The sequence below is a fragment of the Sinohyriopsis cumingii genome, chromosome 16 (assembly GCF_028554795.1).
Source record: "Sinohyriopsis cumingii isolate HCF-2022 chromosome 16, ASM2855479v2, whole genome shotgun sequence".
Taxonomy (NCBI): domain Eukaryota; kingdom Metazoa; phylum Mollusca; class Bivalvia; order Unionida; family Unionidae; genus Sinohyriopsis; species Sinohyriopsis cumingii.
In genome coordinates, this window is record NC_142976.1 from 26,507,409 (window position 1) to 26,531,591 (window position 24,183).

General features: G+C 33.1%; 1 protein-coding gene across 1 annotated transcript in view; it reads left to right on the forward strand.

Annotated features, from left to right (window-relative positions):
- The first annotated feature begins 449 nt into the window (after positions 1–449).
- The window catches only part of LOC149780110 (protein arginine N-methyltransferase 7-like), a 60,433-nt gene continuing 36,699 nt past the window's right edge, over positions 450–24,183 (forward strand). The window contains exons 1-5 of the mRNA XM_089936884.1: positions 450–672; positions 5,498–5,534; positions 11,861–12,010; positions 15,257–15,365; positions 20,577–20,689. Of these exons, the coding sequence (XP_089793010.1) occupies positions 464–672; positions 5,498–5,534; positions 11,861–12,010; positions 15,257–15,365; positions 20,577–20,689 (618 nt within the window). The 5' untranslated portion in view covers positions 450–463. The remainder of the gene's footprint in view (positions 673–5,497; positions 5,535–11,860; positions 12,011–15,256; positions 15,366–20,576; positions 20,690–24,183) is intronic.

Below are 24,183 nucleotides of genomic sequence, written 5' to 3' on the forward strand. Positions count from 1 at the left end.
TTGTTCTGATGTATATGGTAATAACTTATATTTGACAATTGTCATGCTAAATGCAATAATCTTTAAAATAAAATAATTAAAATAACCCCAGTTTTTTCTTCTTATTGGAAATATATATGCCAATATAAAAATATCAATTTTATTATGGAAAGAATAATTTTATTAATTTGTATATCAATATCCTGATGCAATATGCATCCAAACTTATATCCGTTCCATATTTTATTCATTTATAACAAATTTAAAACAAGACATGGATTTGTTTGTAAACCAGTCTAAGCATAAGGAGTATTTACTTGATATAAATACTATGCATACTTTATAATAATTTGTTTACTCAGAAGAAAAAGTTTATCAAAGAAATACTAAATAATTAAAAGTTTAGAAGAGAAAGTTAATATGTACTGAAGAAAGAGTATTTCATATTTTATTTATTTTGTGGAAAATTAAAATAACTACTCCCATGCGTAATGGTAGCCTCCGGTTGATGCACGTGCTCTTAAGCGGTCAATGTACCCTTATTTCACGATTCTTTAAACACTTTAAGGCCTGCGGTGGCAAATATTTTCGCAGAGAGATGGGGACCTTTGTTTCTGAACTAAATCCCGTTACGGGAAAACAAGAATGGACCTTTCATGACGAAAAATACGATTACAAACAAGAAATCGCCAGGTTTGTGTTAAACAACGTTTTAGCAACGGGGTGAATTTTCCATTATATTAAAATAAATAAAAATGAAATATTTTCTGCTTAATTCGAGTGTGCTGAATCTAAAATAAACACATCTTCATGATATCTTTTTAAGTAAATTCACAGGAAGCATTCAAAACACGTGTACCGTCTAACATTTTTAATATTGGTCTAGGTCACTTTTTGCAGAATCTTGACCTCGTGTTATTTCAAGCTGACATTTGCATATTTTATATATATGGTTATATATAAATATTGGATGAACATTCAGCCATAAGAATAAATAGACTTTTCCTATGTTCCAAGTACTTCGGAAGCTTTCTGTGGCTTTTTATCAAGCCCCGCCCCCCCCCCCCCCAATCTCTGCTGCCGCACGATTCACCCAAAACCACCAAAACCTGCCAAAATCCACTACAGACATGACGTAAATTAAGCGAAGCATACCCAAAACCACAAGAAAACATTGGAAACAGTATTATTTTGTAGACACACACGACAAAATAGGTTGCATTTTTTTATATTGGATGTAAACATTGAAACAAGGGAGACAAATGTTACTATATTCATCGCTAGTGCTGGTTATCAAGTCAAAACGGACCCAGTCAGTACGTTCCAAGTAAAAAGTGCACATTGTGAAGTAAGTAAACCAATGCCATACATACCAATGAGGATGAAAACAATAATATATACACCACACTGTAAATGTTCTTGTCCTTTTTAGCAATTGGTTGTCACTATGGGCTATACTGATATGTTGTATTTCTTCATTGCATTTTATTTAAATTCTCCTATTTAGAATCATCTGAAGTAAATAACTGCCTATCAGTGCCATAACTGTCAAATGAGATCAACACAACATTATAAAACAACGAACCACTTCAAGTACCACCTAATTTCTTTATAATTGATTTCAGATTTCTATCAATCTGCTAATTAAAAATTTATAAATATGTACAAAGATTGTTGTTCAAAGTCTTATCAAGCACAGTTTTAAAACGTGAAAGAAAGTGTATAAACATTAAACAAATAAAGTTCAACTCAATATTGTACTTTGCATATTTTAAAGCAAAGCATTAATAGTAAATACAGTCAACATAATACAAGTAATGATTGCAACCTGTGTTGTAGGTAACTAAAAATTCCTAAAATTCTACCAAGATTATAACTATTGCAAAGATTTGACATAAAACTATTTTAAAAACTGGAACAATGGAAATACATTGCCATTTATCGACATTAGACAAGTGTATTTCTTGTTCAGTTTGCACAGTCTAGGTCAATGCTCACTATTATCGCCATTTCTTTTGTGATGTTTGTTCTGCCTTTGCAAGCTTTCTTTGCCCAGGTTTGTGTTCCACATCTGTTTTCATCTGGATGCATTGGAAATTTCCATTGGATGGATGTATGTACATCAAAGTATTGGAATTTAGTTGCTTTTGTAAAAAAATTTGTAAAGATTCTTGTCTTTTCTGCTGATATTTTTGTGCACCAAATGGTTTCATCAATTACATAAATAGGAATGGCCAAATAATTTACAGTTGCCATGGTTTCATATAAAGAGGAAGGGCTAGATAATTTATAATTGCCTTGGTTTCATATAAAGAGGAAGGGCCAAATAATTTACAGTTGCCAATGGTTTCACAGGGATCGTCCTGGGCTTTGCCAATGTCGCAAATTGCGATTTTTTTTCCTTATTGGCGACAAAAATATCCCATCTGGCGATTTTTTTGGCGACAGACTTTTTGCTTATTTAATTTGTACATACAATCATGGATTTGGACTGAATAAATTTAAAGCCAGAACGAAAGGAAGCCACAAACTTGACTAAGCAATGCTTTGGAATCAATCTGTTACACAAATGATCCTTTGTTCTTATTGACAACCCCATCTTTACAGTGCATTGTTACATCATAATCTGCTTATGCTGACATCTGGGCTGAGTACTGTATGCTGTGATACAGTCAATCATGCTACCGCACTATACCTACAACTGACCGACTTCTGAAGACGCGAATAGAACAGATACAATTAATTGAATGGCTAATCCTTCTGTTATTTTTTTTTTTTTTTACATATACCAATACAATAGTTTTGTTGAACCTTCATAGAAAACTGATAACCTTTGAAGTACCGACTACTGCTTATAAATACAAAGCAAATGGAAAAAATCTCAATCACAATTATATCTGTCGCCAGTGCAGCATTTTACTCATTGATCTTTTTCTTTTGCCATCAATCCCGTGTTACGGAGACTTAAACTCCGCAACAAAAATAGCAACAAAAAAAAAAACAGTTTTGCATAATTAATAATAATTATTTATTTCTCAAAATACAGGAGTGAAAGAATACCTAAATAGGGTGTGAATTTATGCTTATATATACGGTCCAATATTGCCAGGTGTTGACTCATGTAAGTGTCATTCGTGGGAATGGAGATCCTATTTTGTTTGTCGAGAAAATTTATACAGCATTCAGTGATCATTCTTGGGATTTAGGAAGCAATTCACTACAAGCTTTGTGAAGTTAGCCATAAGGGTGTGGGGGGCGGGCTGCTGAGAGACTATTGGTGTCACCTGTCAGCACTGTAGACTGTGAATGTGGATTCAGTAAGATGAACCTCATAAAAACTGACATCAGAAATAAACTCTGCATCTCATCTCTCGAGAATTTAATGAGAATCAGCATGTACAGATGTGAAAAATTAGACTTTGAAACTGCGTTCAACAAGTGGGCAGCCCTAAAATTGCGACAGATCTTCATGTAACACTTTGTAACATTTTGTTAATGCTTGTTGTAATTAGAGTATTAACTAACCCATCTTTTGTAATTTTCATTGCCTGTTACATTAATAGACTAAATTAACACTTGAAAAAATGTACACTACTTGTTCTGGTGACACTTTTTGAAAATTGGCGACAAAATATTGAGGTTGGCAATTTTTTTGGCGACAGCTTTTTAAAAGCCAGGACCATCCCTGGTTTCATATAAAGAGGAAGGGCCAGATAATTTATAAATGCCAGAGCCATATAGTGCACAACATAAATTTATGAACTGAGCTTGAGTTACACTATATAACCTGTTGATTAATTCAAGAATCTTGTGTTGTTTCCAATCAGCAACCTGCTTAAGTTTATTATTTATAGATTATGAGTTGTTGTTGGTCCAAATACTTGTGATAGTTTTGTTTTTTAGTGGTTTGCACACAAACATTATCATTTTTTGACATATGAACTTTCTGAAATACAGTCCTACCCACTTATATCGACATCACTTATAGTTGACAAGCTGCCTATTTCAACAAGAAAACAAAGTCCCGGTCCCTTGGTCTACTATTACTTCCAAAATTGTCATGCTTATGTCGACGTCGAGATAGAAAATAAACATGTATGTTGACAGAAGCCATTGGTTCCAGCTTGAACAAATCCTTTATTTTCTAATCGTTTATGTCAACAAGCTGATTTTTGTGGTTTATCGTTTGGTTCATATTAGATCTTAAAGGAGGGTTCTAGGATGCATTCCTGTTTCATCATCATGTATCAACATTCTGAATAGATTCAAATTCTATCATTCCATGAATTTGGTAATTGGGTACATTAGCTGTTGCATATTGTGCTGGAAGATTTTAATATGTGCAGTTTGTTATGAGTAATCAGTAGAACAAACATCATAGACCCCGAGCTACAGGCACATTATGCTATAGCAGATGAGGATCTTTGATGTTTGCAGTTTGACTTATAATTGAGTACATACAGTATTCAGTGTCACCTTACAACTCATAAAATATACACATGCATGCCACTTTATTTAAACTATGTCTGAACTGGCAAATCATTTAAAACAGTAGTTTTTTTTAACTTAAGCTTTAATTTTATAAGTCACTATAACTGCGTAGCACACACCGACCACTATAGTATCGCTATATATTAGTGGATTACTCACATACATCAGGCATTTGTCTATTTAGAGCTGATGTCAGAAGATATTGATGGTGTTGATACACATAAAAAAATTGCACTGAATTCTATAAATGATTTCAAAACAATTACAATATGGGCAAGAATTGGCCAAACAGCCCTGTTTCTGAGTAACATTCGGGAGGACAGTTTATCTAACTCTGCATCATTAAATTAATATAGATTTTTCCAACTAAGACATTAAATATTGTATTTAGTGAATAACATGAGTCAAAACATCTGGCAAATTTGGCAGCTACCCTTGATATTTTGTATCAGAAGAAGCCATATGGAATAACTTTGGCAACTTTACCATAAAGAAATTGACGATTTTTGTATGTCTTGTACTTTCATGTGTAAAACAACTTAAGGTTGTATTGCCTAAGTCAGTATAAAATAAATGTATATCTTTTAAGTAATTTCCTTTTACGATAATCAGGGGCCCCGAGTGGCTGAATGGTCTAAAGCGCTTACTGTTCTGGATCACTGCTATCTCACCTCTGTCTGCGTGGGTTCAAGTCCAAGGCTCGGCGAGTGTGGATACGTGGGAAAGCCTGCCAGTAGCTTCTTGTGGGCTGGTGGTTCTTCCCTGGGTTTTCCAGGGTTCTATCTCCACCGGTTATACTGGCCGCCATGTATAGCCTATCTTGTGCTGAAAAATGGCGTTAAACCCTAGAACAGCAACAACTTACGATAATCTTTCAGCTCACAATTGAACCGCTTGATTGTAAAGAATGATAAATCAAAGGAATTTTTCTTTCATAAAGAGTGCTGTTTAGGTTTTTATCAATCTCGGGAATATTTTCTTTGCCACTGGATACAACTGATACACTACCTCTTTTCTTTTCTTTCAGGTCAGCCTATGCAGATATGCTTCACGATACAGAAAGGGTTGGTTTGGTGACAAACATTGTAGTTAACAAAAAGATACTTTCAGGGGTCATGCTAGGGGCAATTCAGACGAAACAATCACTCTTGTCCATGATATTTCATATCAACTTGCTAAGAATGCAATGTTTTCATTACCTTCGCAAAAATCGGCAATGAGCCCTCCGATACAAAATTAAACTTATTAATATTTTGCATAAAACAGTAAATCTTGTTTGCTTTTTAGTTTAAAACTTGTTTCATTGGCAATAAGCAGTGAAAATGTACTTTACAATCAATTTCATTGCTAATTTTGTAGTTTTCTGGTGCTCTCAAATATGCATGAGATATAACTCTGCTGCCAACCATACAAATGTGCAACTCATAATTTAGTGAAATCTCTATTTTATTCAAGCCCCGAACTAAATACTGTATCAATAAAGAAGTTTTGAAACTAAAAATATGAACAGATTAATGAATTTATCTGTTGAAAACATGGGGCCCGGAGTGGCCGAGTGATCTGAAGTGCTCACTGTTATGGATCATTGTCATCTCACCTCTGTCTGCGTGGGTTTGATTCTCAGGTTCATCTAATGTGGGCATGTGAGAAAGCTTGCCAGTGGCTTCTCGTGTGTCGGTTGTTCTTTCCAGAGTTTTCTTGGGTTCTTCCTCCATCATTTATACTGGCCGCCATGTATAGCCTATCTTGTGCTGAAAAATGGCGTTAAACCCTAAAACAACAACAACAACAATCTTGAAAACATAGTGGGTTTCAATTTTTTGCCTTTGATTTGTCATCTTTACTGCTTTTCTGGAATAGTTATTTTTTCATGATGTTACTATTGAGTGCTGTTGACCAAGTTATGCAGCAGTATTTAGATTCAAGACAGTTTTTGTAATCTTGTATTAAAAGATTATTGACATTTTGTGTATTTATATAACAAGGATGGACATTTTGTTTATTTAAATACTAATGATTGGCATTTGTGTATTGAAATACTAATGATGGGCATTTGTGTATTTTAAATACTAATGATTGTCATTTTGTGTATTTAAATACTAATGATTGGCATTTTGTGTATTTAAACACTAATAATGGACATTTTGTGTATTTAAATACTAAGGATTGGCATTTGTGTATTTAAATACTAATGATGGGCATTTTGTGTATTTATATAATAAGGATGGGCATTTTGTGTATTTAAATACTAATGATGGGCATTTTGTGTATTTAAGTACTAATGATTGGCATTTGTGTATTTTAAATGCCAATGATTGGCATTTTGTGTATCTAAATATTAATGATTGGCATTTGTGTATTTAAATACTAATGATGGAAATTTTGTTTATTTAAACACTAATGATTGGCATTTGTGTATTTAAATACTAACAATTGGCATTTTGTGTATTTAAATGCTAATGATGGGCATTTTATGTATCTAAATATTAATGATTGGCATTTGTGTATTTAAATGCTAATGATGGGCATTTTGTGTATTTAAACACTGATAATGGACATTTTGTGTATTTAAATACTAATGATTGGCATTTGTGTATTTAAATACTAATGATGGGCGTTTTGTGTATTTATATAATAAGGATGGGCATTTTGTGTATTTAAATACTAATGATGGGCATTTTATGTATTAAAATATTAATGATGGGCATTTTGTGTATTTAAATACTAATGATGGGCATTTTGTGTATTTAAGTACTAATGATTGGCATTTGTGTACTTTAAATGCTAATGATTGGCATTTTGTGTATTTAAATACTAATGATTGGAATTTGTGTATTTAATCTCTAATGATGGGCATTTTATGTATCTAAATATTAATGATTGGCATTTGTGTATTTAAATGCTAATGATGGGCATTTTGTGTATTTAAGTACAAATGATTGGCATTTGTGTATTTAAATACTAACAATTGGATTTTGTGTATTTAAATGCTAATGATGGGCATTTTGTGTATTTAAACACTAATAATGGACATTTTGTGTATTTGAATACTAATGATTGGCATTTTGTGTATTTAAATACTAATGATGGGCATTTTGTGTATTTAAGTACAAATGATTGGCATTTGTGTATTTTAAATGCTAATGATTGTCATTTTGTGTATTTAAATACTAATGATTGGCATTTGTGTATTTAAATACTAATGATGGACATTTTATGTAGTTAAACACTGATAATGGACATTTTGTGTATTTAAATACTAATGATGGGCATTTTGTGTATTTAAGTACTAATGATTGGCATTTGTGTATTTTAAATACTCATGATTGTCATTTTGTGTATTTAAATACTAATGATGGACATTTGTGTATTTAAATACTAATGATGGACATTTTATGTAGTTAAACACTGATAATGGACATTTTGTGTATTTAAATACTAATGATGGGCATTTGTGTATTTAAATACTAATGATGGACATTTTATGTAGTTAAACACTGATAATGGACATTTTGTGTATTTAAATACAAATGATGGGTATTTTATGTATTTAAATACTAATGATGGGATTTTGTGTTTTTAAGTACTGATGATTGGCATTTGTGTATTTTAAATACTAATGATTGTCATTTTGTGTATTTAAATGCTAATGATGGGCATTTGTGTATTTAAATACTAATGATGGGCATTTTGTGTATCTAAATATTAATGATTGGCATTTGTGTATTTAAATACTAATGATGGGCATTTGTGTATTTAAATACTAACAATTGGCGTTTGTGTATTTAAATGCTAATGATGGTCATTTTGTGTATTTAAATACTAATGATGGGCATTTTGTGTATCTAAATATTAATGATTGGCATTTGTGTATTTAAATACTAATGATGGGCATTTTGTGTATTTAAATACTAATGATGGGTATTTTATGTAGTTAAACACTGATAATGGACATTTTGTGTATTTAAATACTAATGATGGACATTTTATGTAGTTAAACACTGATAATGGACATTTTGTGTATTTAAATACTAATGATGGGCATTTTGTGTATTTAAGTACTAATGATTGGCATTTGTGTATTTTAAATACTAATGATTGGCATTTGTGTATTTTAAATACTAATGATGGACATTTTATGTAGTTAAACACTGATAATGGACATTTTGTGTATTTAAATACTAATGATGGGCATTTTGTGTATTTAAATACTAATGATTGGCATTTGTGTATTTAAATACTAATGATGGTCATTTTGTGTATTTAAATACTAATGATTGGCATTTGTGTATTTAAATACTAATGATGGACATTTTATGTAGTTAAACACTGATAATGGACATTTTATGTATTTAAATACTAATGATGGGCATTTTGTGTATTTAAGTACTAATGATTGGCATTTGTGTATTTTAAATACTCATGATTGTCATTTTGTGTATTTAAATACTAATGATGGACATTTGTGTATTTAAATACTAATGATGGACATTTTATGTAGTTAAACACTGATAATGGACATTTTGTGTATTTAAATACTAATGATGGGCATTTGTGTATTTAAATACTAATGATGGACATTTTATGTAGTTAAACACTGATAATGGACATTTTGTGTATTTAAATACAAATGATGGGTATTTTATGTATTTAAATACTAATGATGGGATTTTGTGTTTTTAAGTACTGATGATTGGCATTGTGTATTTTAAATACTAATGATTGTCATTTTGTGTATTTAAATGCTAATGATTGGCATTTGTGTATTTAAATACTAATGATGGGCATTTTGTGTATTTAAATGCTAATGATTGGCATTTGTGTATTTAAATACTAATGATGGGCATTTTGTGTATTTAAATGCTAATGATTGGCATTTGTGTATTTAAATACTAATGATGGGCATTTTATGTATCTAAATATTAATGATTGGCATTTGTGTATTTAAATACTAATGATGGACATTTTATGTAGTTAAACACTGATAATGGACATTTTGTGTATTTAAATACTAATGATGGACATTTTGTGTATTTAAATACTAACAATTGGCATTTGTGTATTTAAATACTAATGATGGGCATTTTGTGTATCTAAATATTAATGATTGGCATTTGTGTATTTAAATACTAATGATGGGCATTTTATGTATTTAAACACTGATAATGGGCATTTTGTGTATTTAAATACTAATGATGGGCATTTTGTGTATTTAAATACTAATGATGGAGATTTTGTGTATTTAAACACTGATAATGGACATTTTGTGTATTTAATTACAAATAATGGACATTTTGTGTATTTAAATACTAATGATGGAGATTTTGTGTATTTAAACACTGATAATGGGCATTTTGTGTATTTAAATACTAATGATGGGCATTTTGTGTATTTAAATACTAATGATGGAGATTTTGTGTATTTAAACACTGATAATGGACATTTTGTGTATTTAAATACTAATGATAGGCATTTTTTGTATTTAATTACAAACAATGGACATTTTGTGTATTTAAATACTAATGATGGGCATTTTGTCTATTCAAATACTAATGATGGAGATTGTGTGTATTTAAACACTAATAATGGACATTTTATGTATTTATATACTAATGATGGGCATTTTGTGTATTTAAATACTGATGATTGGCATTTTGTGTATTTAATTATAAATAATGGACATTTTGTGTATTTAAATACTAATGATGGACATTTTGTGTATTTAAATACTAATGATTGGCATTTTGTGTATTTAAATACTAATGATTGGAATTTTGTGTATTTAATTACAAATAATGGACATTTTGTGTATTTAAATACTAATGATGGAGATTTGGTGTATTTAATTAGTAAAAATAAACATTTTGGGTATTTAAATACTTTTTTGATGTGCATGCAGATCCATTAAAACATCAGTTGTTGATGAAATTATTTTGCCATTACAAAATTTGACTTTTAACTCCTCCCTATTTTCATCACTTTGTCCTACTTTTGACAAGATGGAAAAGTTCCTTAAGTCAGAATTTTTAGTTCAGCCTAACTTCTCTATGCTATTCAGAGCATACCAATGAAAATTTCAAAAGAATGGTGGTTTTAAGAGGTGATTTTTATAAATGGATGGGACTGAAGGCAGTTTCTTCCATTCAGGTTTATATTCTAAACACTTTCTCATATTAAAAAATGTTTGCAGATAAATTGTTTTTTGAGACACTTTAACAAAACAAAAATGAATAAGCATTGTAAATAGCTAAATATAACATATATCAAGTTCGCATATTCTGTAAAATCATTTATTTAGATAAGTTTAAGAGAATAAAGCCAAAAAATTAGGTTATGGTGACAAAATTAAGGCTTAGAGATGAGGACTTGTCTGGCATATAGAGCATGATATTGCTACTATGCCATACTGTTTAGAGACAAGGAATTGCCTGGCATATATGACATGATGTTGCCATTATGCCATACTGCTTAGAGATGAGGACTTTCTGGCATATATGGCATGATGTTGCCATTATGTCATACTGCTTAGAGACAAGGAATTGTCTGGCATATAGGGCATGATGTTACCATTATGTCATTCTGCTTAGAGATTAGGACTTGTCTGGCATATAGGGCATGATGTTGCCATTATGCCATACTGCTTAGAGATGAGGACTTTCTGGCATATATGGCATGATGTTGCTACTATGTCATACTGCTTAGAGATGAGGACTTGTTTGGCATATATGGCATGATGTTGCCATTATGCCATACTGCTTAGAGATGAGGACTTTCTGGCATATATGGCATGATGTTGCCATTATGCCATACTGCTTAGAGACAAGGACTTGTCTGGCATATAGGGCATGATGTTGCCACTATGCCATATTACTTAGAGCAATTAGGATTTTTTTTTTAGTTGTTAGCTAATTTTTTTCTATCTCATTTTCCTCTTTTAAGGGTAATGCTTGAAATTTGGTTAGATACATTTGTAGATAGAAGTGATAGTACTTGCTGTGATCTACCAATTACTATATTTTCTCTTTAGCTTGTAAATCCAGAATTAAACTTAGAATATCCATGCTTTGGATACCAAGAAGAACAGGTCCCAAGTGTCGATTTCTTGAAAATTGCAGCTTGATGCAAGTACACATACTTAAATTATCAGATTAACCAGGAACAAATGAACATTAGATTTCATGCATCCAGTAAAATGCACACTGAGTGATTTTTTAAGGTCATCACATTGCATACTAAATTAGATAGTGTCAATTATCAATGTGTGTAAAGGGTTGACCTACTTAATGACTGGTTGCGCAGTGCTTAATTTATGAGATACATTTCCTTTTGTCAGTTGTCTCGTACTTTTCCTGTATGAGTGCCATAATGTTTATTCTCTTGTTTCATTTAGAATCAGAAATATTACAGTGCATTGGCCAAAGCCATATCAAAACGTCAGATGGAAGGTAAACCACCGCATGTCCTTGACATTGGCACGGGGACTGGTCTGCTCTCCATGATGGCTGCTAGACTGGGTGCTCAGCAGGTTACTGCATGTGAGGTAAAACTCTAGCCAGTTTTTTTTTTCAGTGTAAAGCAATGGGTAATTGATCAAACAATAATAAAAAAACTGTGATAAATAGTCTGGAATTTTTATTCTATTCTGTTGTTTTATTATGTATCCATACAAAATTTAAGTTGTCACAGCTTTTGCATGAAATTGTTTAAAATATCTTAGATTGGGGAATAAAAGCCTAATATATTAGAATTTTTATGTCAATATTTGTCTTACTGTCAACATTTCTTCAGTCTTACTTATAAAAAGGATGTTGGGAACAGTACAGGTGTCTTTATTATCATCTAATCCTTTAATACCAGATTATTTTTATCCTTAATCATATCCCATTATAACAAGGGTGTCATAAATTTCAGAAGTAGAAGTGGATTCAAAGGAAATGGCATTTTCATTATCAGCATGTTTGTATTGAAGCAGCCAGATGCCAGATCAGCAGGAATAAAACTCACAGACCAAAAGACATTAATGGCACTCTGTGGTATAGATTAAAATCCCTGGCCTCAATTTCTTAACATCGCTTGAAGTATAGGATTAAATCATTTTAATAACACCCTGCTGAAGTCGATGTTAAAACCCCAGACCTTAAGCTTGTAATGCTGGAGTATAGATTAAAATTCCTGGCCCCAAGCTCTTTATGACACCCTGGAGAATAGGTTCAAACCCAGGTGTGGAGAATCGATCCCTAAATTGGAACTAATTGTTTAAATTTCATGAGTTAAAGTCTTGCTGCTGAATAAAAGCCTGGTTCTGTATGTTCATTTTAAAAAATTGATATAATGAATACATACCTTCATCTATATATATATATATATATATATATATATATATATATATATATATATATATATATATATATATATATATATATGTCCATCTTTGTATGTCTTGTAAATTAGAGGAATAGACTATTATTTTCAACATATTTAATAAACTTGTGCCTTCCGTATTCATTTAGTCTATTCTGTGTACTGTAAAAAAGCAGACAGTGAATTAATTATATGTGAGTGAATGTGGAGGATAGCCCATTGATTAATGCAAACATTAATGGTTACTGATAACAGCTAATTAGTTACCACCAGCTTTACTGGTTTTGTTAAGTTAAGTTTTGTTAAGTTAGAACCAGCATATGCCTGTTGAGAATTTATTACAGATGTGGTCTAATAAAAGGTGCATCAGGTAGGGGTAACTGCCTTGAAAACAGGTGCATCTGCTGGATTTCATGCTAGAAAATCCAGACTCAGATTTTGTATGTATTCGACCTGAGTTCATACATTATTGAGAGCATGTTATATTTGATGATGAACAGCATAACCACAGGAAATCTATGCAGGCAGAAAAATTCTGATAATATTTTTTGAGATTGAATTGAATGTATTTCACATTTTCATATCATTGTCTTCATAACAGTGTTCAATCGTCTTTCAAGCTGATCCTTCCAGAATGTTTACATGGACTTAAAAGTGAAAATGCATTGTTTCTTCTTCAGATTCATGTATATATGTATGTGTGTATATATATATATATATATATATATATATAAAATTTAAGGGGCAATAACTCTTTCCCATACAATACTGTTAAATAGATTGTCTTTCAAGTCAATCCTTCAAGATATTTGAATGGGCTTTCAGCTAAAAATGCATTGTTTCTCATTCACATTTAGTGGAACCTCGCTATAACGCAATAATTGGGGTCCAAACAATTGGATCACATTAATAGCTGGGTCATATTAATGCGGGGTTTTACACTGTTTAACTTTTTTTCAGAGAACAACGCATTGGCACATATCCGTTTATTAATGTCTAATGTATATCATGAATAGGGTATCAACACCATTTACTATTGTGTCATTGTGGCATGCAGTTCGTTCATAATGCATGTAATTCATTGAAAAATTGCACACAGATTTAAAATATTCAGTAATTTTATCACATATCATTGTGTCTGAATTCAACGTCCAATATATAGCATGAACAGAGTATTAACACTGTTTACTTGCCATCTGATATCATACCAGTGTGGCATGGAGTTAATCCATAATACATGTAATTCCATTGCAAAAATTGCATACATATTTAAACTGTTCAGTAATTTTGTCACAGATCATTATGTGCCTGAAGCAGATGTATGGTTCATTATGTTCCAGGGTCTATGAACAGAGTCTGTACAAATTTCATACTGCTACAGTTTTCTCATATGCATTTCCATGTATCTTTATCCATTGTAAATTCCCAATAATTAACACTTGTACACCTATTCATTTGAACGACTACAGCAAGAATAATTAACAAACAACGCACGTTCAACGTGCATATAAATTTTGTGAATATCGAAAGAAACATGTGAAAAATACTTTTATAAAGATTTTGAAGCTGAACACATGTACAGTTTCATGCCCTTTCAGTTTCCAGCTAATAAAGTGGACATATTTACTGGTCAACAGATTGTGTCTAATAACACCGCCAAGCCCAGCAAACATATTGGCAGCTTTCATTTTTTTATGTTTATTAAATTATGAGAATCTTTTATCAACCACCGCATTGTCTGCTGCTTGGTTGTGTATGCATTTAAAGAAGAAACACATGTTGGCTATTGTTTGAGGAACGATTGTGTACAGAATTAATTGAAGACAATCACAAACATGACTTTCTGGCTTTACTCGTGGATCAGTAATAAGTAACATTTCCGATAATGTTTATTTTGGCATAACACTTAAAGAACCTGGTGAAATTGTTAAATTTGAGAAACCACGCCACTCCACGATCATATTATATTTAAATTCATTCCTGAACTCTTCCCCCAAACGATAATAAACATTTTTCAAACTATTTCTTGTACTTTAAAAAAAAAGATTTTTCTGGGTACAAGAAAAATACTTGTAACATGTATTTAAAATTTCAGGAACTATGCCACAATCGTATTATATTCGAATTCATACATGATCTTTTCCCCAAATTGATAATAAATTTTGTATACACTATTTGATGTATTTTGATGAAGAAATTTTTTTTCATGTGCGAATGAGTATATGAAATTTCGGGAGCCATGCCACAACTGCGTTATATCCGAATTCACATTATTGTGGTGTGTGTTGTAGTGGGGTTGCACTGTATGTTATTATGTTACATAGACAAGGTCAATAACTCTTGCCTATTACCTCCCCTTACAATACTGTTGAATAAATTGCCTTTCAATTGTTTCCATTATTTAATACATTTTTTTTTTCTTCAGGCATTTGAACCAGTGGCTAATTGTGCAAGGCAAATACTCAACCAGAATGGTTTTCAGGACAAAGTTCATCTCATACCGAAAAGATCTACAGATATTAAAGTTGGTCATGGTATGTATTTGTTATAAATAGACCATCTGATCATTAACTTGCAGGCAGCAGGATATTAATCTCCAGAATGAGGATGTACATGTGTAAGAGAAAGGGTCAGAAGGACTTTAACTTTCACAGGAGATATTAACACATTAACCCCTGGTGACGAGTTTATGTGGCAGGAGGTAGTAGCCTACTGCTGAGCTCTGTAGCGTCAAGGTCATATATGATACACTATAATGGGTGGTATTATAGAAAGTTATACAGATGTAGCTCTACAATGCTACCAAAAAGTCTGGAATTTCTAGTTGTACTACAAAATACAATGGAAAAAACCCTCATTTTTTGGACCCGATTTTCTTCTACCCAAAATTCGCCTGTGGTCGGAATCCGATTTTCTGTCCAGATTTTAGACTTTTTGGTCTCAGATCTAAGGCAGACCGGTATGAACTGAAAACAGACAGATGAACCTATGCAAAAAAGTAGGATAAGATGGGCATTTGGAATCAAGAGTGGTCTCAATACAAAAATAATGGGTCCATTAAGCAAAAAAAAAAAAGAACTCCAAGTTTTACCCTTGTGCTCAGGCTTGAGCCAAATAGCCAATGAAAAACTATGTTTCTAACACAACTAGGCAGTATGTTATTGGAAGATCACCTGGAAGTTGATGTTTTAGGATGTATTCAGAAATAGCTTTCAAAATGTGTTTCCTACTCGAATTTCAGATGAAAACGACAAAAACCTCCAGGGGTTAATGTGTTAATACATAATGTTCAGTCAGGTAGTACTCTGAATTAAATATAAGAGTTTCCTCCCTTTACTATCAAAGTACATGCAATCCATACATCAGTTGTATATATATCTAAATTAAAGAATCGGTTTGCACTGAAAAATAAAGTAAGTAACAGCCAGATAACACTTGTGTAAATTGACAAAGTAAGACTAAGTGGTGTTAATACTGTTAACAAAGTCACTGTATGGTGGTCACACAAAGTAAGACTCAGTGGTGTTAATACTGTTAACAAAGTCACTGTATGGTGGTCACACAATGTAAGACTCAGTGGTGTTAATACTGTTAACAAAGTCACTGTATGGTGGTCACACAAAGTAAGACTCAGTGGTGTTAATACTGTTAACAAAGTCACTGTATGGTGGTCACACAAAGTAAGACTCAGTGGTGTTAATACTGTTAACAAAGTCACTGTATGGTGGTCACACAAAGTAAGACTCAGTGGTGTTAATACTGTTAACAAAGTCACTGTATGGTGGTCACACAATGTAAGACTCAGTGGTGTTAATACTGTTAACAAAGTCACTGTATGGTGGTCACACAAAGTAAGACTCAGTGGTGTTAATACTGTTAACAAAGTCACTGTATGGTGGTCACACAATGTAAGACTCAGTGGTGTTAATACTGTTAACAAAGTCACTGTATGGTGGTCACACAATGTAAGACTCAGTGGTGTTAATACTGTTAACAAAGTCACTGTATGGTGGTCACACAAAGTAAGACTCAGTGGTGTTAATACTGTTAACAAAGTCACTGTATGGTGGTCACACAAAGTAAGACTCAGTGGTGTTAATACTGTTAACAAAGTCACTGTATGGTGGTCACACAAAGTAAGACTCAGTGGTGTTAATACTGTTAACAAAGTCACTGTATGGTGGTCACACAAAGTAAGACTCAGTGGTGTTAATACTGTTAACAAAGTCACTGTATGGTGGTCACACAAAGTAAGACTCAGTGGTGTTAATACTGTTAACAAAGTCACTGTATGGTGGTCACACAAAGTAAGACTCAGTGGTGTTAATACTGTTAACAAAGTCACTGTATGGTGGTCACACAAAGTAAGACTCAGTGGTGTTAATACTGTTAACAAAGTCACTGTATGGTGGTCACACAAAGTAAGACTCAGTGGTGTTAATACTGTTAACAAAGTCACTGTATGGTGGTCACACAAAGTAAGACTCAGTGGTGTTAATACTGTCAACAAAGTCACTGTATGGTGGTCACACAAAGTAAGACTCAGTGGTGTTAATACTGTCAACAAAGTCACTGTATGGTGGTCACACAAAGTAAGACTCAGTGGTGTTAATACTGTTAACAAAGTCACTGTATGGTGGTCACACAATGTAAGACTCAGTGGTGTTAATACTGTTAACAAAGTCACTGTATGGTGGTCACACAATGTAAGACTCAGTGGTGTTAATACTGTTAACAAAGTCACTGTATGGTGGTCACACAAAGTAAGACTCAGTGGTGTTAATACTGTTAACAAAGTCACTGTATGGTGGTCACACAAAGTAAGACTCAGTGGTGTTAATACTGTCAACAAAGTCACTGTATGGTGGTCACACAATGTAAGACTCAGTGGTGTTAATACTGTCAACAAAGTCACTGTATGGTGGTCACACAAAGTAAGACTCAGTGGTGTTAATACTGTTAACAAAGTCACTGTATGGTGGTCACACAAAGTAAGACTCAGTGGTGTTAATACTGTTAACAAAGTCACTGTATGGTGGTCACACAAAGTAAGGCTCAGTGGTGTTAATACTGTCAACAAAGTCACTGTATGGTGGTCACACAAAGTAAGGCTCAGTGGTGTTAATACTGTCAACAAAGTCACTGTATGGTGGTCACACAATGTAAGACTCAGTGGTGTTAATACTGTTAACAAAGTCACTGTATGGTGGTCACACAATGTAAGACTCAGTGGTGTTAATACTGTCAACAAAGTCACTGTATGGTGGTCACACAAAGTAAGACTCAGTGGTGTTAATACTGTCAACAAAGTCACTGTATGGTGGTCACACAATGTAAGACTCAGTGGTGTTAATACTGTTAACAAAGTCACTGTATGGTGGTCACACAATGTAAGACTCAGTGGTGTTAATACTGTTAACAAAGTCACTGTATGATGGTCACACAAAGTAAGACTCAGTGGTGTTAATACTGTTAACAAAGTCACTGTATGATGGTCACACAAAGTAAGACTCAGTGGTGTTAATACTGTTAACAAAGTCACTGTATGGTGGTCACACAAAGTAAGACTCAGTGGTGTTAATACTGTCAACAAAGTCACTGTATGGTGGTCACACAATGTAAGACTCAGTGGTGTTAATACTGTTAACAAAGTCACTGTATGATGGTCACACAAAGTAAGACTCAGTGGTGTTAATACTGTTAACAAAGTCACTGTATGGTGGTCACACAATGTAAGACTCAGTGGTGTTAATACTGTTAACAAAGTCACTGTATGGTGGTCACACAATGTAAGACTCAGTGGTGTTAATACTGTCAACAAAGTCACTGTATGGTGGTCACACAAAGTAAGACTCATTGGTGTTAATACTGTTAACAAAGTCACTGTATAATGGTCACACAAAGTAAGACTCAGTGGTGTTAATACTGTTAACAAAGTCACTGTATGGTGGTCACACAAAGTAAGACTCAGTGGTGTTAATACTGTTAACAAAGTTACTGTATGGTGGTCACACAGTCCAGAATACTGCATTTTGTATTGGGCTTGATTGTAAAAATCTTTTCATTTTTTCCATCCATCAAAATCATGGTTATACAGTTCACTAAGTGTTTTGACCATATTTCACACATATTAGTGGTGGGTGCTCTTAAGTGTAGTTCAGGTAACAAAGCCTTTAAAATGTCATGTCTTTAACTGTACTTTGTCACTTTAACTCAATTCCACTTCAGCAGTGGATTCTGCCTTACCAGTTTGCAGATTACCTATGTATCCTTAAAGGACTTACTGAATGTGGTGACATTCTGGGTCATAAATCAGTGAAGTCTTTTACTCAACAGCAGTGTACTTCATGCCTCCTGTAAATCCTGGTGTTTTTTACTGCGTAGCAGGGTGTACTTAAGTGGATACTACTTATAACTTAACGGAAGATGGTCAATGTATTTTGTGTGTATACATTACCCAGACCTGCCAACACTTAACAATTTTGCCATAAGTCTTACGAAAATTACCCTTAAAATACAGACTTACTGCATAAAAGCAAAAACTACAGAAAAATGATATTGCCGAAACGTCAGGATAATTTATTCATCTGTGTTTGATTTGGATCCTGGTTTCATATTAGAATTAGAGAACTAGACTAACTTTACAGCAGCACCTCAGACGCTTTAAACTGCACCTATTTGTTCATGCAAAGTGTCTGCATGATAAAACTGTTGAATATAACCTTTATTTCAAATGGCATCAAGCAAGTAATGCATGTTCAAGACGAAAGGGAAAATAAACCTCTTGAGAAATGTTAAAAATCAAGACAGAAGAATAAATAGGAATATTCAGATTCTTGTGAAAAAAAGCAGGAAGAGACAAAGTTACATCTATTGGACATCAAGTTGATAGATAGGAAGAAGCCATTGAGCTGCGTAGGGTTTGGAACTAAAGTTTGTGCAACTGTACTGGTGGTAAATAGTGTTTACGTACACTTTACAAATTTTTCAGTTGAACATAACGTTTATCATCACTGTATGTTTCGAATAGTGAACTTTTAATTACATTTTCCAGCTTTACAAGAGCAGTTTATGGTATTTTGTTAAACCTTACTGAAAACTGGTCAAACTCACGGAAAAAAATCAACTGCCTTACTGAGATGGACTTGTCAGGGTTGGCAGGTCTGCATTACCCCAAAATATTTCTTAAAGTTAATTTGTATGTGCCTATCATATGGGGCAGAGCTTGTTATGGTATGCTTTTGTCCTTGTATCCATCTGTCCATTTGTAATTAAATCTGTTTCATATCTTACCTGTAATTTATACATAGATTTGGCGTAGTGGAATACACTTGAGTCAGTGCAACCTCACAAACGAATAGTGTTACTGAGCAATGTCTTTTTCATTTTATGTTTTTATTTATTAAATTTCAGTAGTTGTCTAGATTCGAAAGATGGTTTTGGACTTGTGGATCAAAAATTGAAACTTTTTAAAAAAAAAAGGATGGTAGATCATCTTTCTCTACCAGATTTCATAAGTGGATTTCTTAATGGACAAGGAAAAACCTGTTTATATGGGATTCAGGAGGTCATCAGTCTAAAATTAATTATCACCTAAGCAACAGTCTACATGATATCTTAGTTCGATTTTGCTAAAACCTTTTGCTTACATGATATATTGATCATGTTTATGTATTGTCTGTGATACTTGTATTCCGTTTCTGACATTAACCTCATAAATTTGTGTTTCTTAATATCCACTTCAGGTAAAGACATGGAATCAAGAGCTGACATTCTTGTTACAGAAGTGTTTGATACAGAGTTGATTGGGGAAGGGGCTGTTCAGACTTTCACACATGCTCATCAGCAGCTTTTGAAGGTATAACTACATCTAGTCAAAAACTTTAGGTGTAATGGTATATTATATTGAATTATGACAATGTCAGTATTTTAGTTGCAATGCAGTATTATATTTTCATGAAAAGGTGATTATGTACCAATCAGACTACTTATGAAATTCAAAATTTATTAAAAGTTTCCTTGTGCAACATTTATTCTAGTCCAGTTGCTAATAAATGGTAAAAATATTGGTGACTTTTGTAAAATTATGCCTGTAGCTAGTCCATTAATCTGTTGAAGAAAGAACAAAAATATAAAACAAAACAAAGAAAGAAATGGATCCTGCCTGGTCCATCCGTTTGCCAAAAGGAACTGTAAAACTAACAGAATTCATATAAAGAAATTCCAGCTCACATTGCAGGATATAACCGATTGTTCCTGGTCATCAGAATGTTTGACTTAGTGCACAAAAGCCATGATCAAGTGTTGAAATGTCATGGACTAAAATAAGCAAGATATGATTTGATACTGAGTATTGTAAATGGCTGTCCTTGCAGGGCACCACATCTTTACTGCAGTGGAGAGAGGTATCTTGGCTGATAGTACAAAGCTGTTGCTTTCTGTTTAATGCTCTTGAATGTACCACAAATTTCAAGATACTAGGTTTTCAGGAACTTATAAAATATCCTGGGGACTAGTAATTTTTTAACTTAAAATAGCAGAATCAAGCTTTCTTAACTAAGCAAACTAACTAAGCTGACCTTTGATGAAAGACAACCAACTCTTAAAAATGTCAGTCAGGGATCTGATCCAGGACTGTATCATACATTCCAGCCATTATGGTTTTGGTGTAATCATTAAACTTTATTTTATCTAATTACATATCATCCTTGCCTGTATATGGATTACGTTATTTTGGTACACTAAAAACTAAAATTAAAATAGGCAGTAAAAGTTGTTGGTCATTTCTTTATCATCTCTTTGATTCCACTCATCATCTAAATATGAGAATATTCTTATTAAGATGCTGCACCATGAGAGTACTAGATGTCCACGTGCTTTCCTTATTTTCAATTTATTGCAACTGTACATGACACATTTCCAAGAAACAGATGGGCTTCTTCAATTTATATTTTTGCCTCCAACCAAAGTTTACAGATCAATCTATACTTTTGAAGAAATTGGTGCCAGATGTTAAGCAAAACAGGCTGTGACTTTTGGATGTTATATGACTGAATATTTTAGAACAGATGGATCTTTTCAAACTTCAAAACACGTAAAATCAGAAGAAAAAAAAGACAAAACATAACCACTTTATAAACTTTTAAAGAAGAATATCAGCACTTGGATTGAGTTCATTGCAGAATTCATGGCTTCACGATCAGTCAGCAAAAGTTAGATATATAGACTAGTTAAAAAGTGAGTGCTCAGTATAAATAATTTGTCGGTTTGTTTTGTGTCTGTATTCTGTTTGTAATCCACAAGGGTTTTGCCCTTTCGTGACAATAATTTTGAACCGCTGCAGAACCAGGTTATTAGCAAATATAAATGTATGCCGTATCTGATCAAATAATAATTTTTTTCCTGTCCAGAACATGTTGAATTTGCACACCCCTGCACTTTGCAATAAAATAGATAAACAAAATGCTTATTTGATAATAAAATGAAAGAAACTAACCTTGTATTGTTATTATTTATTCCTTTTTTTTCATCATGAGCATTAAAGAATAAAATATATCCATGAACTCCATATATGTAGCATAGGCATCCATACTGTAGTGTGTATCACTCATGTCTGATAACACATGCCATATTGTTCATTGACATGAACATTGAGATTAAAATCGTGTTTGGTTGCACTCAAAGGTTTGGATATGATATCCGACTGAAAACTGGATCCAACAAAATTGCAAATGAGAGAGGAATGTCATTCATGCATGACAGTGTTAGGTGCAAAATAACCATGTCAACTATATGACAGTATGTCGCAAATAAAAATCATTATTTGAAAATACATTCACTTGAGTGACAATGTTTTCACTAGCATGGGTTACAAAAGATATTATTGAAGCTAGTTATTGTTGTGTATACTATTTACATGCAGGCATCAATGCCTGTTTGTATTAAGTATGACTAGATGCCAAGCAAATAGAAGTGGGATGTGTGTGAATAAACACAGCTGCCAGCAAGCAGTAAACTCATTGTTTGAACTTACTGACAGGACATCAAAGACAAAGGTTATTTTCATTAGAGAGCAAACCAACCTCGGAGGACGAATTTTGATACTTTTAAGCCAATTTTTTTAAAGGATATAAATACAAAGGTTATTTTATTACAAAGCAAGCCAATCTCAGGAGCCGACTTTGGATTCTTAAGTGAGCTGATTGTTGTTTTTCTTTTAATAACTTTTTTAATGTTTTTTTCAGTATGCAAACTGGAAATTTGAAAATAAATTGAAACAATTAAAAAAAAATTTAAAGTGACACAATATAGTGCTTCGTGCATGGACATTGATGACCCAGCATTGCCCAGAAGATTTCAAGAAAATAAAATCATTTGATGAATTCATGAAGGCCCAAAGAGAATAAGATGATTACGCCAACAATATGATCATTAACATGGATAATATTCTAGTGTACTTTGATCTCATTCCTGGCTGGATGGTAAGATGGGGGTGAAAAGTGTGAGAACTAGCATGACTGGTGCAAAAAATTTTTAAAAAAAGGCTTTAGATTCTGTAGCTCCTGCTTCAGGAGATGTGTTCCCTCGAACAATAAGTTTTCATGGTATGAGAAATTTAAAAAAATATTCATCCACCGAAAGAATGGATTGTACAGGAGAAGTGTTGTGTTGATTAGATGCTGCTGCAGTAGATTAAAGAGTTTTGTCTCAAGTTGTTGTTGTTGTTGTGAGGTTTAACACCATTTTTCAGCACACGATAGGCTATACATGGCGGCCAGTATTAATGATGGAGGAAGAACCCGGGAAAGAACCACTGACCCACGAGAAGCTACTGGCAAGCTTTCTCACATACCCACATTGGCTGAATCTGAGACTCGAACCGGTGCAGACAGGTGAGATGGCAGTGATCCATAATGGAGAGCACTTTAGACCATTCGGCCACTCGCATAGCTGCCAACCCTCACAAATTTGGCGTGAATTTCATAACTTTTCAGCAATTCATGGATTCATGCTGCAAGCCAAAAATTCATGAATTTTCCAATTTTCAATTATTTTAAATCTTTAATAAAATAACCGATTTCCTGTTGAGCGCTAGTCGTGATGATATTCGCAGTTGCTGAAATGGTCTGGTACTGCTGGTCGCGATATTAGTAGAACTATAGCTGAGTAGTACAGTTGGCCCGGTAGCAAGCATTTTAGCCTATTTTAATCTCTATATATAAGAGTAGTTTTACAAATGCTTCTGAGAGAAACTGGGGCCTAAACGGAATTTTGCTCCGTGCATGCTTCACCAACACTGATTTGAGTTACTGTTCAGCATCGCATGTATGATCTTGAAAATGTCTTCACCAC